This window comes from Cebus imitator, unplaced genomic scaffold (assembly GCF_001604975.1).
Source record: "Cebus imitator isolate Cc_AM_T3 unplaced genomic scaffold, Cebus_imitator-1.0 Scaffold630, whole genome shotgun sequence".
NCBI lineage: Eukaryota > Metazoa > Chordata > Mammalia > Primates > Cebidae > Cebus > Cebus imitator.
This window is the reverse complement of record NW_016107945.1, coordinates 100,178-117,865: the sequence shown is the minus strand read 5'-3', so window position 1 is coordinate 117,865 and position 17,688 is coordinate 100,178. Positions and strand designations below refer to the sequence as shown.

At 32.7% G+C, this 17,688-nt stretch overlaps 1 protein-coding gene across 50 annotated transcripts in view; it reads right to left on the bottom strand.

Annotated features, from left to right (window-relative positions):
- Window positions 1–17,688, bottom strand: part of LOC108295309 (regulating synaptic membrane exocytosis protein 1) — a 224,059-nt gene that overhangs the window by 116,227 nt on the left and 90,144 nt on the right. For 19 of the 50 annotated variants that reach the window (XM_037734515.1, XM_037734518.1, XM_037734520.1 and 16 more), the window contains one exon: window positions 2,729–2,800. The exons of 17 other annotated variants lie outside the window; for them this stretch is intronic. In XM_037734515.1, the coding sequence (XP_037590443.1) occupies window positions 2,729–2,800 (72 nt within the window). Of the gene's footprint in view, window positions 1–2,728; window positions 2,801–11,857; window positions 11,942–17,688 lie in introns of all 50 variants that reach the window. 14 more of the 50 variants (XM_017517439.2, XM_037734512.1, XM_037734514.1 and 11 more) reach the window with 2 other exon arrangements.

The following is a 17,688-nucleotide window of genomic DNA, read 5'->3' as shown; positions in this document are numbered from 1 at the left end:
GGCTTTCTATTTTAAACTACAAGCAAAGGAAGAGCAAGAGTACTATGAATATGAATCTTAAGTACCAAACATTTGAAAATGAAAGTCAACCAAATCCTGGCTTTCTGATTGGAAAATTTGTGTTTATTCACAGATTACATTCAGAGTTGCAGAGGCAGATCCCACTATATCACTAATATGGAGTTATGCACCTTCAGTGACTCTGGCATCATAATGTATCATTCTCTAAAATATTATCCTATTTCCAAAAAAACTTGTTCACTAAAATATCCTTAATGTATAAATATGCACAGTAGTCACTCAACTAGTTTTTTTTTTTTTTTTGAGATGGAGTTTCCCTCTTGTTGTCCAGGCTGGAGTGCAATGGCACGATCTCAGCTCACAGCAACCTCCACCTCCTGGGTTCAAGTGATTCTCCTGCCTTAGTCTCCCAAGCAGCTGGGATTACAGACATGTACCACCACGCCTAGCTAATTATGTATTTTTAGTAGAGATGGGGTTTCTCCATGTTGGTCAGGTTGGTCTCAAACTTCCGCCCTCAGGTGATCCGCCTGCCTCAGCCTCCCAAAGTGTTGGGATTACAGGTGTGAGCCACCGTGCCTGGCCTCAACTAGTATTTTTAAAAAATGAATGAAAGAATCCTGAATGGAATTAAAAGAATACAACTTCAAGGAAAAGCTTTAATCATGTCAAAATAATTGAAATTTTGAAGAGGCAGCTGGGAATGATGGTTGAAGATTGAAAATATGTCTAAGAAATTATAGTTGGCCGGGTGCAGTGGCTCACGCCTGTAATCCCAGCACTTTGGGAAGCTGAGGCGGGTGGATCACAACAAGGTCAAGAGATCGAGACCATCCTGGTCAACATGGTGAAACCCCATCTCTACTAAAAATACAAAAAAATTAGCTGGGCATGGTGGTGCGTGCCTGTAATCCCAGCTAATCAGGAGGCTGGGGCAGGAGAATTGCCTGAACCCAGGAGGCGGAGGTTTCAGTGAGCCGAGATCGCGCCATTGCACTCCAGCTTGGGTAACAAGTGCGAAACTCTGTCTCCCAAAAAAAAAAAAAAAAAAAAGAAAGAAAGAAATTATAGTTATTTTCAATGACGGTAAAGAAATTGCAGTTAGCTGGGCTGGGATTAAAGAATGAGAAAGCGAAAATGTACTGTTTCATCAAAGGCTATCCATCTATCAGCCGATCAATTTCCTTACTCAAAGTCCAACTCCCTTTTCTACTCAACACTCTTTGTGAATCCCCTGTATCCTTATTCCATTGTGAATTAAGTTCCCTAAATAGTCAATATCTGTGTACCACTGTCCAGAAGTAAATTTCATCGCCCTTTTACCTACCACATCCCTTGATATGTCTCACACCTACTCATTTTTCATATCTCAATTCAGTGTTAATATCCCCTGGAAAGCTTTCCTTTTTGGCTACTTGCTATATTATTACCTGAACTTAGCACATAGTTGGTACATATCTGTCAACTGAATGAATCACTAAATTTTATGAATTCTATCTTTACCACGCATATTGGGACAGCCTGGCTGATGCCTTGCACCTACCCCTAGATCCTTTGATCCACCTTCCAAAAATTAGTCAAAGTGATCTATAATTTTGGAACTCAAAACTGATCCTCTGCCTCCATGTTTAAAGCACATCTGTGGCTCACAGATCAATAAAGAAGTTGAAATTCTTTAGCATGGTGTTAACATGGCATAGTTATATCACTCATTTAACCTCTCAGGATTTCTCCAATTTTATTTTCAGCCCTCTTTTCTATCCCCTGAATCCTGTTCTCCATCCCAAAACTGGTACCATTTCCCCAAACTCAAGAAAATATTTCCATTCTCAGTGTTTTCTCACGTTGTTCCCTCTTAGAATACTCTACTCTTTATTCATACTTTTATGTATCTGGATTTATCTCAAGGGACATCAGTTTATGAAGCATTTCCTATTTTCATCCTTACCCCACACCTTTCCTTGTGTTTATACTGTACCTGTGCATACCGCTATAATGAAAACTATGATACTTGAATCACTCATTGATTTACATCTGCGTCCCTGTATATGCTCTCAATCATTATTGGATAAATGAATGGGAGAATGAAAATACGTTAGTTGCAATTCTTAGGTATTTTTACACTATGTTAAAAAAAGTGTCAATATGTTGTACCTAAAAATACTTAAAACCTTTGTGGAACTGGACAAACTGCAATCAAAGTTAGTAACCCATTATAATTTTTACATTAACTCAACGTGTATCCTTGGTTATAATATACCAGTAGAATATTAAAATATACATCTGTAGAAAAGTGATCTTTTAAAAAAGATGGCATTATTCAGATAAATAAGACAGTCAATTATTTGCATATTCCAGGCACTATATTCATTGGTAACATTTAAAATTATCCCAGAAACAAAATTTTAACATCCTATTATGTATATAGGAATGAATATGTATTTAATCCTTATTAGAAATCAGAATGATCACTACAAGAAACACATAATACTATTTTTAAACTCTGAGATTTAAGAACTGCCTTGAAATTATCCTTCTCTTAGTTCTTCAATGATACCATTCCTATTTAGGGGTAGATTTAGTTACATGAATGCCTTTATACATCACAATTTGTGTTTAAGAACTGATCATGTAAAATGAGAGTGATGGCATCCCTAAATATATTCATAAAATGGAAAATGTCAGCACACCACAACACCAAGCCTACCTTTCTGCATCAGAGGCAGTGCCTTTCCTAGTCTGTTTTTGGATGCTAGATCTTTCAGACTTTCTGGAGTGCCTGTGGAATGAAATGTTAAACACAAAATATATGATGAATAAAGCTACATTAATATCATACAATGATAAACGCAATAGACATGAAAAATGGGAACTATACTACCTAAATGAACTTGCCAGTCAGTACTTTTCAAAAATAAATCTCATAAATAAAATAAAAACCAGAATTGGTGCCAGATGGAAGACAAAAGTTGCCCAACAGGAGACGCCAAGAAGCTGACATTTCATTAATCTAGACAATTATGTCTACAACAATGATCTAATACGGACCCCTACTGAGCAACTCTGCCTCTGCTGATGAGTAAACAAATACAATGCTGAGATGTAATAATGATAAATGTGATGATGGTAATAGTTTAGGTGCTGAAAAGCTTCAAAGGGATGACATGCGCTCTACTTTTACAAGCCGAAACTTGGTGCTACAAAGATTTTTTGTTTTGCCCCCTACAAATTATGAACAAAAAAGAAAAATGCTATAGTAAAACATGTTTTACATAAATGAAAGTATTTATATAAACTATTCAAGTCACTTTAAAAAATTTCATCAAGATGCTTTTATAAATTACATGGCATTTTTAAAAGAACATAGCATTTTAAAAACATTACAAATCATAATTCCCAGTTTAGTCTACTTTTTAAAAGTATATATGTACACTGAACACTTGAAATGCATTTTTTCCCCACAGGAATAATGTTCTGTAAAAAACTTGCTTCCCCAAGGCAGCCTACATATGTCTAATTAGCCTAAAATGTCTGAAGTACCATATATTTGAAATAATGTAAAATATTGTGGTCAAGAAATTCACACCAATTTTAAAAAACAGAAACCCTAAGAATGTGTATTTAATATTATTATCTATCTACAATTTACGCTTATTTTTCTTTACTGATATCCTTTCCTCCCAACAATGTTGAGACAAATATCTGTCTTTACTACTGTGTGACATCCTAATTAAGTGTCCAGTATATACCAAGTTCTGCTAGGCACTAGAAACACGTATCAAAGTATAAGCCTTCACAGACTATTAGAGAGTTCTGGGACTGCTCAACTCTCCCAATCTCTTCAGCTTTTGCCATAAATTGTGTTCACACTATCTTGTCCCTTCAATTCAGGCTTTCGGCTGTGTTTTCAGACTCACGTTAATCTGACATCCCACTTCTAAGGTAAAAAAGGAAGAAATAGAGGAGGGAGATGTCATATTCCCTCACCAAGTGGAAAAGAGGGTGCTCAATATATTGAGGGATAACTTTGTCAGGCACTGAGGGAGGTATGAGTTTATTTAAACTTCACGAAAATCCTTTAAGAATGTGTCATTTCCATTTCATAGATGAAGAAACAGGTTCAGGGCAAAGCTACTCAGTCAGAAAGTGGCAAAGCTAGGATTAAAATACAAGTCTATCAGGCTCCTAAGCTGTTTCTGTTATATACTATACAGCAAAGAGATGAAGAAGATAGGTTCTGACACATGCCTTACAGGTGTATCTTTGTTCTCAAAGGAAGAAACTATGAAATCAGGCACTGGGAAATCACTAACAGATGACTATTTCTGACATTAAGGTTCTTATTTACCTTATTGCTTCTATGGTCAGGAGAGAGGATCATGGGTGGTAGGGGAGCAGATATTTCATGATTGATTTTATGGCTGAAATCAATGAGAGATGGTTGTTGGGAATGGAATCTTGTTCCTGAAGTACAGGGAAGAAGTCATAAGCATAGTGGGAGTATGAGAAGGAAGGGGAGAAAAGGGGATTAGTAATTAGATCTTCAGGCTCAGGAGGTATTGGAGCTCAAAATAAAATATAGTATGGGAAACTAATGCTTGGTCCCCACAGTGCTCAGGGCAACTGACTAGAAGATCAAATGCTCCTTTTCTCATCTTCAGCACAAGTTGAACAGATGTGAGCAAAGAGATTCAGAAAGACCCACAAAACTCACTGTCGTTAAGATTTCCACTCATTCATTCATTCATCCAACAAATACTTGTGCATATATATGCACTAGGCACTGTTCTAGGCGGTTGGAACATGTCTGTGGAAAAAACACAATTATCTCTACCTTCAAAAAATGTACATTTTGTTGATACAAGACAAAAAATAAACAATAAAAAGAATCTCAAACAAGTACATTACATAGTATGAGGAAAAGGTGATACATGCTAACAAGAGTAAACCAGGGTAAGAAGGTGAGAGTTTAGGGGGGGGGCAGATTGCAATTTTAAGTAGGGTGGTTGGAAAGCACTTACTGAAATGGTGACATTTTAGCAAAGGCATAAAGTGAGGAAGATGGCCAAGCATATTGTTAGAGAAAAGCATCTCAGGAAATGGAAATAATTAATAAGGAGGCAGGGGTCAAGAGAAGCAAGTCAGATGAAAAACTTTGTAGGAAAAGGCAGAGAAATTGTGACAAATCTGGTGAACGCTTGTATAAAACTTTTGCAAAATCAAAAGGTTCTAGGCATCTTTTTGAAATAGCCTGCTTTTCTTCTGATCCCTGGCAACTTCTATTATTTTCTAGATCCAATTGAGATTTCATTTCCTCTCTGAAGCTTTTAAACTCTTCCTCCTCTTTTCATCTCCTAAAATGTAATAGATTCATATATTAGATTATCACAGTAATCAATATCATGATAACAGTGATGGTGATATTAATAATATATAACATTTACTGAGGGCTTTCTCTGTGCTAGCATGTTCACTTTGTCGGCATTATCTCATGTAATCTTCTTGCCAATCCAGAGGTAGGTACTACAGTACTCTTTTATCCTTTTTAAGAGCAAGAACATTGAGAGTTAGAGATTAATTTGTTCTAGGTTACATGGTCATTCAACATCTAGTCAGGAGGTAAACTGAGAGGTCATAACCTGAACAGCAGTAATCATGTTGCATCTCTGGCATAAATGGCTAAAATAATGAATTCTAGAGTCAGATTGGGTGTAATCTCAGCTCTGTTTCTGGCTAGCCTGGTGACTTTCGTGAAGTTACTTAATGTCTCCGCACTTCAGTTTTCTTTTACCTAAAAAGCAGCAATACTACTACCACTGCACAGGTTTTGCTAATTTTAAATATTTCAATAGTACTCAGTATTGTAGTAATTGTAGTTTTTGTAGTATTACATAAAACTAGGATTGACTATGTTTTTTGCATTACTTGGAATTAGCAAGCGGTGATGTTAAAACACTGCTTTAAATAATATTTGTTTCTTGAAGGCAAAGCCTCTTCTTACTCATCTATGAAAATATAAAGCTCAGAGCCCGTGCTCAGTAACTAGATAACAAACATTCAGGCAAAAGTTCATAATCTAACCTTTTAATTTTTGTTTTCATTTTTAACCCTCTTATTGAGGATGCTCTTTTCTCTCTTCTAATATCATTGAAATTTACCTTCATTGAAGATTCTCCTAAAGATAACTACAAAAGATATGTCTTTATAATTCTTCTAGCCCCTTAAGAGAATATGCAAATTGAGTTAAAATGACATGCAATTAATTGCAATAATTTCCTGTAAAGAAAGAGCAGAGAATAAAAAAAATTCTAATGTTTTCTACTTTCAACACTAAATTATAGCCAAAATATCATATATTTTAACCCAGCAATTTCTTAGAATACATTGGATTGAGATATGTAAAACAGGAATGGTTAGAACAATCCATCTATATTCATGTACCATACTACTGAAACTATTAACTGTTTAATCACAAAATGGATCACAGTGAAATGAATTTCTTTCTACCTTATACTACTTTAAGTTCCTGGTGGTCAGGCATTATGTCTGCTTGTATTATCAGTGTAACATCAACACCTAGCACATGGTAGTTGCTCAATAATTATTTGTTAAATAGACAGTTTAAAAAGTAGTATTTTGAGTATTATCACAAAATTTGAAAGCCCAAAAATTACAATAAAAAAGAATCAGGGTTATAAAATCTGGTTTTCTCCAAATGAAACAAATTTAAAAATAAAACTCTGCATAATTTTCTAGGCTTCAACAAAATATAAAATACTTAAATAAAACATGACCTTTGGTTTGCTGCCTAATACATAATGAACTGTCAGTCATTATTGAAGGCCTAACGTATGTTTTACTATGATGCAGCAAGAGTATATAGACTCAATTTTAGAGTCTATAGGACATTAGAATTCAGCTAGCCCATCTATAACTAGCTAAGTTTAAATATGAGGAAACTTAGTCCACAAAGGTTTAAGTGTCTTACCCAAGCTATGATAGACCTTAGTAAGTTGATAATAATAACACCATCACACCCCTGTGTGCTTAAGTTCTCTTTTGACTCTGCCACACATTCATTTTCAATGATTAGATGTTGTTTTGAGAGATCTCTGGGTAGGAGTGAAGAAGACAAGACTGTTTCAGTGTTTTCATTATGTCTTATTTTTAGTTTAAACATGCTTTTTTGGTCTGGTACAAATTTTTTATCTTTACAATATTATTCATAAAGAATATTTACTTGATTTAAACATGGAGGAATCAGAAATCTTGACTTTCTCTCTATTCATAACTTAATAGTTGTGTGATTTGGGCCTTATGCTTTCTAGTTCACAGTGTACTAATGAAATTCTTTTAAAGCTATAAAAGTACATTCAAATGTAAGGTATAAAAGCAATTATTTCATTAAATCAAAGCAAGAGTAATAATCAGAAAATGGAATGTTTCTACTTAAACCTCAATTATTTTGAAGTTCCATTTCTAGTGATTATTCCCTTTCTATTAATTTAGTGTGATGATTTATAAAAGGAACTGATGGAAAACAGATATATTTATTAAAATCTATGTGCTTTCTTTTCCTTTTCAGTAACTAATTTCAGTTAGAGCAACTCCCTAAAGATGTTGATAAATAAAGCTTTTCTGAAGATATTGAAATTTTATTAAATAAAATACTAAAATTTTACTAAAGAATAAAATTAATAAAATAATATTATTTAAGACTATTTTATACCAATGAAAACATAGTCTGTTCTGCTTTGGAAATACTGTAACAAAAGTCTACTACATAAATCTTTTCATTAATTAGAGCTAACACTGATATCCTAAGAATGTATCTGTCTATATTTTAGCTGGTGACTTAGATGGCTTATACTGTCTTAATGTGCAATGCAAATCTCTTATCACCCTATTTACTCATTAAGTTTGGGAGGGAAAAATTAAATTTGAATAGAATCAACCTAAATAAGAGATGTTCCTATGCAGTGAAGATGGATACATGCAATAAGATACATTTACCTTTCTGTGTATTATTGATATTTATATATTTGACTGTAGCTACTAAACAGACTCACTATATTTTAGTTAATGGGTACACTTTGTTCACAAAGAAAGAATATTTTTGAAAATCACAGATAATAAAGGATACTACAGAGTAAAAAGAAATAATAAATAATGTACTAAATTTATAAGTAGTTCTACACTAACTCTGAAAATATGTGGCAAATGCCATGAATCCTGGAAACAAAAGTGTGTGATTTGTCTCAAAATATTTTCAAAAAGGGAATCAGATTAATTCATTTTAATCAAAAGAAACCACTTAATACTCTTGGTTGAGGATTCTTATAGACAAATGTCTGCCACCAACTGACAGGTATAGAAAACTACACAAATTTGGGTATCTGCAAAAGAAATTAGAGCTACTTTAGCAGAACAACTCAGGAATAATTCTAAACACAGTGGAATGCTTTACTTATTTGAATAATTTAAAGATCTGGAAATAGGATTACTTTACCAAATATTTTCAGTATTTGAGTTATGCATTACTAAATTGTACCCTTAAAAATCATATATATTGATTAAAAACCATTCTCAAACTGTTGAAGTTAGTAACTCCAATGATTTGTTAAAGCCAGGTGTACATTTAAAAATATACCTCAAAATGTACCCAGTAAGAATATTGCATTTTCTTGAATAAAACATTTATCAAAATAGTTAAAGCTGAATTCACTAATAACTTATACTAGCTTTTCATCCATATGGACAACTGATTAAAGTGTAAGTACTAAACTCAGAACCCTGATGCTTCAGGGCCATATTAAAATATATTTAATCTAACTGGCTATTTACAAATTTTGAATATTTTCAAGGTACAACTCAATCTAATTAAAACTCATAGAATGATGTACATATAGGTTCATTAGAATTTTCGTGTATTAAAATAATTTTATCTAGAAAGGGATACTTTGTTATTGGGATGATGATTTTTTAAATGTCAACATTTTTAGAAATAAAACTAAAAGGAAATTTTCACTGCAAATTTAAAATCAGAAACATCCCCTGAAATTACAAATTTATGTATTTTTTCTTGATCAATGTTTTAAATTTCCTCAACATCTAGAAAATATTCCTAGATAAACCTATCTTTATATTAATTCCAAAAAAATCTATGGTATCACTTGAGATAAAACTCAGAATGCTTACTATTAAAATTAAATTATTGAGAAATAGTTGACTAAAAATTATTTATCTGTGTAAACATACATGCTGTGGGAAACAAGAAGGCAACTAAATGCTTTTCCATTTATTTGAATGTGCTGGAGAACTCTCTTAAGCAATAACATATGTTCTGTATTACAATGTTATTTTCAAAATAATTAACTATGGCCCTGATACAAGATGTCCAAAGGTGAATTGTATAAATTGTCATTTATACACCAGTGTCCTATGACAAAAGTCACGTAATGCCCAAATTCTTATGAACACTCACTGTATCCAAATCTGATGCCATGTTTACTTCATTTAGAAATTGGTAGAAACTTCTGACTGAGTAAATAAAGCTGATGAGAGATGAAATGCCAGTGTTCACTATGATTTGCCAAGTGGTTGACATGGTAACCTATGAATTTAGCATTAATTGACATAATTTATCTTTCATTTTATAAGTAAAAATTAGTCTCGTATTTTAATGAAATTGTATTGTGAATAATTTTCTATTCTTTACACAAATAATAGTATCAAGAGATGTAAAATATATTTCTTTTGGTCAAACATAGGACTTATCTATAAATAAGTCATCATAAAAAAGCAAAATACATATTCAAAATTATGTATTTAATAATTTAATAATCTTATCTAAAAGAATCATTTCTGTTCCCCAAATCTATCCTTATATATACAATCTAGACAATCAAATAGAATAATTCATATGCCACGAAATGAAGCTAATAACATCTCGTGTATGTAAGAACTGAAAGCATTATTTGAATTTCCAGTATGCTTAATAAATGCCCAGATAAACTTACATTTATACTCATTACAAAGACCATTATGTTTAATTTTCCTATACTCAGTCACTACAGAAGATGAAATATACTATTCGTTTTGGAGTACATAGAAAGATTTTCTAAAATTATCTTTTCTTTTTTCTTTTGGGAGTGGGAGGGAAGGCAGGGTCTCACTCTGTTGCCCAGGCTGGAGTGTAGTGGTGTGACCATGGCTTACAACCTTGACCTCCTGGGTTCACACAATCCTCCTGCCCCATCCTCCTGAGTAGCTGGGACTTCAGGCATGTGCTACCACACCCAGCTAATTTTCAAATTGTTTGCAGTGATGCAGTCTCACTATGGTGCCCACGTTGGTCTCAAACTCCTGGGCTCAAGTAATCCTCCCCGCTTGGCCTTGGCATCCCAAAGTGCTGAGGTTACAGGTGTGAGCTACCATGCCTGGCACAGAATTATCTTTTCTAAAAGAAAATTCTAAGTTCCTTGATGGCAAGGACTTTGTCTATATTAACCACTGTTGTGACCTAGCCAACAGAATTTGTTACTCATTTATTCAATAAATAAGTATTAAGAATAAATATTTATTGAATAAATGAGCAGCAAATATAGACACAAATTTTTATTTAATTTACATAATTATTTTATGTTCTTATTTGAAAAGACTTTATTTGTACTTGGAATATTTTTTAGATTAGTGACTAGTTTTTCTAGTCCCAGAAATTCTATCCTAGAAATCAGACAGTAGCAGAAATAATTACATTTAATTTCCAAATATGTAAGTATAAATCATATTGAGGCAAGTATCTCAAAGATTAAAAGATGCTAAAATGTTCCTGAAACCTTTGTAAAATATCTGTTTGTAGTCTTTTCCAATATTTGTAAAATAATCTTAATTTTTTCTTGGTGACAGTGTTTCCTTTTTCTTTCAAGCTAAAATCTTGAGGCCATCTTGATTGTTTACAAATACAGAAAATAAACTGTATCATCCTTAATTAGGGCTCAAATTACTCTGCCATACACACACATACTAAAAAAAAATCTATATGTTTATATGACTAGTTGTTCTGCTTCTGAGATACCACATTGCTTATCTGCTGAATAAATATTGCCAATGTTTTTTGGCTGAATTTCTGCTTATACCAGAAGAGAAGCATCTTAAACACCCAAAAACCTTTGTGACCAGTCAGGAAAACATAATAAAGATAAGGCCTATATGTATAAACACCATAAAATAGGAAAACCGGGACAACTTCAAATTGAGAATAACAAAGTAATGGAAAATATATGTTGTGGCACTTCTGACATATCAGCATAAAGTGGATTCAAACACTGATGCTATTTTTAAAAACCTACCTTGTGGACTAACCCGTTGGCCCTGGACAATATTATGTTTAACAATAGAATATTTATAAAATATATAAAACCAGGTATTTTACTTTATAAGGCAGACATTTCCCAATATAACAAAGCCTAAACTTCATTTTTAACAAGCTTACACAGCAGCAAAACAAGACAACTGAGATAAAAACATCAACCAATATAACAAACAATAGGCTCTGTGACAGATTTTAATATACTCTAAAGCACCTGAGAATTTTTATTTATTCACTTATAAACAAAAACAGTATTTAAATTTGTTTCCAGAAATTCAAAACACAATCAAATGCTCTTCAGTAAATATTCTGAGGTGCTTTATTAGAGTTGGCTACATCCAACATATCTGGCTCTGGCTCCTGGAAAAAAGCACATCATATTCAACATTTCTCTTGGCTATCCTTCACTTTGTGGCCTATAAGCTTCTAGAAGCCACTTGTCTGTGAGGAGGAGTTGACTAGTACCTGTCATTCTCCGGAGACGCATGCTGGATTTGAATCCTGGGACTAGGAGGTCGTCTCCTATCTAGGGAGGGGGACCATCTACCCCTGTTTGCCCAGTGAACAAGACAGGAAAAAACAGGACATTTAGTAACTCCTAAAATAAAAGAATACATGGAACAACAGGACTGGAAAAGCACCCCATAAAGGCAAAGTATAGATTCTTTGCTCCATAATTTAATCTTTGCTATTATAAGCCTTGGAAAGATAAGCTATAATACTTTAAGAACATAAAACCTGTAATCTTACAAGTGAATAAAGAAACAATTTATTAGGAAAGACATTTGGAATCCACCTAATAAGTGCAGTTTCGTTCTTTCAGAATGTGCTTCTATGTGCATATTTATCTAGAAACATATAAATATTAATGTAACTTTAAGTTGTTAAAGATGCATCTTTAAGAATCTGGCTTATGTCTGAATAAATAGGCTTAATCAGTTACCAATGATTATGTGATACCAGGTCTTGAAATTACTGGATAGTGTGGCAAAGGTGGGGGTGTGTATTTAATACAAAGTAAGAATACAATTAAGTGGAATAAATAAAAATCTTCTTTAGTATTGAAACAATGACATAAAGAAATAATTCATGGGAAAGCTACTAGTGAATTCTTAAGTTTTCTTCAAAAACCACAGGGTTAATTACTGATAATTAAAACCTGTAAGTAAACAGTACTGATAAATAAAAGAGCATAGATATATGAAATGATAAATTAGCCTTAACTATTTTTTTAGTTTCACGAGTTTCTATTTGCAAAAGTATGTCTTAATTGGTTAAACGGTTGCTTTTTAGTTCAGCATTTACAATACTTTTTTTGTGATAAACAGTAAACAAACGTTACAAAACTGGTTCATTCCTTTGTTAAACTACCCTTAGATTCTGTCCGTGTACAGCCACAAATTTCAAACATCTAGTTAAAACTGAAGAGATAAGACATTGAATGGGCCACATTTAAACATTTTTATTTATTGTATATGAATTCTAACAGGATAATTTTCTCTAGATATTGGCTTTCTTATATGTAAGAAGGAATAACTGAATAGTTTTAAAAGACTCATTTAGGTATAAGATTTTATAATTATCCAAAGGGGTCTAGCCCTAAAATTCCAAAAATAAAAGTTTTCTTTTTGAAAACATGCCAGATATAACTTGGTTTGCTGAATATTTTAGACTATCTGGCCAAACACAGCAAAGGGCTTTTGTCACTTAGGATATGTGAGGTTATCAGATACTTAATTCTGAAGTCCTCTGGAAGCCTTTGTTTAATCAATCTTATATAGACAAGCTTGGCATGATTCAAGTCAGGCTTTGAAGAAGTCATGACGCAAGTGAAGATACTGAATAGCGGATTTTGAGCAGAAGGTAAAAATGTGTAGAACATACTCTTAAATGTGATAAATGTTTATAAAATAACACTTTGCATTCATTTTAAATTATTTAATTCTTTCAAATTATTTAAAGGGTTGGTCAATCCAATCTGAATGTTTTAAAAAATTTCTTTTCAGTTTACTGGCTTTTGTTCTATAGATAAAATAAAAAAAAAACCTTTCTAAAATAATTGGAAAACAATTACAACTACAGCATTTTCTAAATTAAGGTGTACTCAGTTTGTGTTAAAATTTTTGGTGTTATTTGAAAACATAAATATAGACTTAGCATTTTTCTGTGAAGTAATAATATTAACTTGATAAGAGTTATGAATAACCTTGCTTCCCAGGGCAAAATTCCAGTCCTTGTGTTTATTTAAACATAAAAGTAAAGAAAAAGCAAGTAAAAATGGCATAATTATGAAACACGCAGTGAAAGCTATGAAGGAGAAACGTGTACATTTGGAAACAAGCAGTTGTGAATGCAAGCCATTAAAAGGTAATTTTAAACAAATATTTAGCTTAATAAATGTATATTTGTATACTCAATGTCCTTCTGAATATGCTGATATGTAGTACCAATATAAGAAATCTGGTTTTTTCCCACATAAAGTGCATACAAGGAGAGCAGGATCAATTTATGTCCAAGTTTTTGTCCTAAGAATAGATGTTACTTAAGCTTTAATAACACTTTGTAAGTTTTACCTATACTAGCATATTTTATATGCTTTCTATAATAGGTACTACTTCTATTATTTTTCCTATTACAAATAATAAACAAAATTAGAATCTTTATCTCTCTTCCCAATTCTGGTTATTGAGAACTATATATAGCTTCAACTTACATTTCTATTTTCATTTTACAAGCTAATATGGCAGGGTACACTAGAGATTTTAATAATAAAGTTTAACTAAACTAGACCTTTCTTGATTTGTATTTCCAAACCAGCCTACCTAAAAGTTCATTGTTTAGTTACCTCAGTAAATTACTAGTATTTTAGTATCAGGTACTCTAAATTCATTAATTGAGGAACACATATTTCTTGGGAGCCCCCTCCTTTCACTGTGGTTGGAAGAAAAGAAGATCACTCTGAAGGTTACAGGATTGAATGAACAGGCTATGAACTCCCTAAAGAAGGAAAAACAGTGGGGCTTTTTTTTTTTTTTTTTTTTGACAATAACATCCATTACGCATAGCACAGAATAAATAAATATTTGTGAATGTTTAAGTAAATAATGATATAAGGCTATAGACATTATATGGAAATATAAATCTTTCAATCTATAAACAGCACAAATTAAAAATATGTATGAGGTATTACAGCATTAGAAACCAAAACAAATGAGAGAACTGATTTTAAACACATATATTTTTATTGTCTATTTTCATTATTCATTTTAGTCCTTAAATTTTTGTTCTTAATATTATTTTAAACTAAATTTCACTCATTTTAATTAACACAGATATTTATACTTTGAAACAACATCTATGATATGCATTTCAATTCAATATATAACTATTGATTTTTAAAAGGTAGAAACTTCTTTTTCCTTAAGTCTCATGTTTCCATTTTGAGGAAAATTCATTCAAGTAAGCCTTTCCTCATTGCACCCCAAGGAAGAAAGAGTAGCTTATATGATAGGTGACTATGATAAAGAATTGGGCACAGAAAACTTAGCCCTTTCTGTATTCCTCTTTCCAAATTTTGTTGCCTGCAAACAGCACAACAAACAAACTTATAAAGCAGTGATGACATTTGAGGCTTGACCCTGTAGCAGAAGTTTATGTGGCTCATAAACCCAGAGTGAATCTGGCTGATTCTGGAATTAGTTATTAGCCATCTTGCAGACTCAAAGCCACAGCTTTAAATTCTGTTCAAAGTATTTATAGTGAAAATTACATGTCCCATCTTTCTAGTACCTAGGTCTAACTCACAGCTCAATCCAAATTTGAGAGTGAAAAGCAGTGGGTGTTTTTTAAGCCCCTAAAATCCCCAAGTAAAACATTTGCAAGTAAAAAATACATAATGTCACTAAAGATGTAAAAGAGAAATAGGATATTATTCCTGCCCTCAATTAGAAATTTTAATGTTAAAAACCGAACCAAATGAGATAACTGATTATACACATATGTATTTTTATTGTCTGTTCTCTACTATTCATTTTAGTCATTAAAATTTTTTCCCAATACTGTTTTACACTAAATTTAACTTACTTTAATTATTACAGATAGTTATACTCTGAAACAAGATCTATGATATCTATTTCAATTCAATATAGCCATTGATTTTTAGCCAAGAACTTCCTTTCCCTTAGGCCTAGTGTGTTTCTTCCACTATATGTTGATATAGTGGAAGAATATCACAATATAGCAGAAGGCACAAACATACTACAGTATTAAGCAAAATACAAATGTATTTTAATAGAAGTATATAAAATTATGTGGGTCCAGAAAAGACAGTAAATAATTCTGACTGGCAAAAGAAAGGGAAGTGTGTATGTTTGTTGGTGGGGAGACCAAGCAGAGGGAAGGAGGTTAAGAAGGGCTTTACAAAGATATGGCATTTAACCTGCATTTGTAACAATGAGCAGAATTTTTAACCAGGCAAAAAATGAAGAAGAATATTTGAATTTTAGTAGAAAACGAGATATAAGGTAATAACAACTATTAGAACTTAAGAAAATTAATGGGAGCAGGAGAGTTATGGAACTGGAGAAGGGCTATTAATATAATCAAGGTGAGGAACCTGTTCTGAAGGAATTGACTGAATTTATTGTGACTAAATTTGTCAAGGAGCAGGAAGAGAAGTAGCTCCAGATTATGTGGCTGGTTGTATGTCAAAACCATAAAATGAGAGGAAAATTTACATAGAGGAAGCATTTTTGCCATAAAAGGGCAAAAGGGGAGATAATGAAGTTGATTTAGATATCACCATTTAGAAATTTAGGCTTGGTAGTGCCTGGTCAATCACAGTGGAGGGTTATCTTCATATGTATTAGAGTGGGAACCTTTTATAGAAATAAAATTTAAGGAACAGGACATCATGGGTGGGGCAAAAGAGGAAAATTGGGGGTGGAACAAGGGAAATACTATCTTTATGGGACAGGGGAGTAAGACAAGCCTTCAAAGGAGACATAATAACGAGGCTTAAGGAAATCTGTACAGGTACTTAATGGAGAAGAGATTCAAGTGGCAGGGTGGCTAGTGTAAAACGCTGCAGGATGCTGCTGAACAACTTGGGAGCCAATGTAAACCACAGAAGAATTTCAGCACAGCTATAGAGCACTAGGAATGAGCAGATATCAGACTGCAGGAATTACTAGAAGGTAAAAAATGCAGGTGGTAAGGCATACATTACTCTCTCATAAGTCTTCATCAAGAATATGATTGCTCTGAAAGACCAAGGAAGAATATAACCATTCAGAAAAATGGCCTTAAAATCTTTGCTTATGAACATGTAAGCAATAATTTGTTTGAAAACCTAGAAAAGCAAAGTTAATAGCAGGCCTGTAACTCACTCTTTGTCAATCAGGGAAGCAAGGGGAATGGGAAGATATAAATGAGAAATTATCTATTCTTAAAAATAATAATTCTCAAGTTTCTTAATTTATGAAGCATAACTGAATTGGAATAATTAAATGAATCATGGTAACCCATAAGCATTTTTTCTATTTGTGTAATCAACAGAACATGAAATGGAGGTGCCACCTAAACTAAAATGGTTTCCTTTCCAAACTACCTTTTACATGCATTATTCAAAACTCATCTGTTAAAGTAGGCCAAACCATACAACAAGGGAGAAAAGACAGGTGTATCTGATGGTTTTCTCTCCTTCAGGAAAAGAATGCTGCTCTTTTATCTTCTGAATCATTAGTAAAATATGATATTGAGTACTAAGTGTGCTTGAACAATTTCACCCTTTATCTTAACAGAAAACTTGTTTCAAAAATTAGGAGTTAAGTTGGTATAACAGTATGTAAATGTTAATCAAAATGGGTTAGAATAATCAAATTGTTTGACCACACACAGTTCAAAGATTTTTAGAAATAATGTTCTTCTTTTAAGAATATAAAATTAAGTTTTTAAAACATTTGCTCTAACATTTTATCTACTATGTATATTAGACATTAATACAAGAAGCCCTGTGGTCAATAACAGAAATTAAGTAGCCTGGAAAACCCTCTAAGCCTCCTTGTCTTACTCTCCACATACTGACTGAGGGTTTTAGACACATTCTCCAAGGATAACAAAGTCACCACTCTTAGTAATGTTATCTTCCATTTCAAAGCTGCTTCATAGGCATGTTCACAAAGCATCTACAGCTTCTGTAATTACTTGATGAAAACTTATCTAAGTTTTATTTTACATTACATAAAATAATTGTTGTTTTTCTTGGCAACAAAGTAACCCCAATAAACTAAGGACCA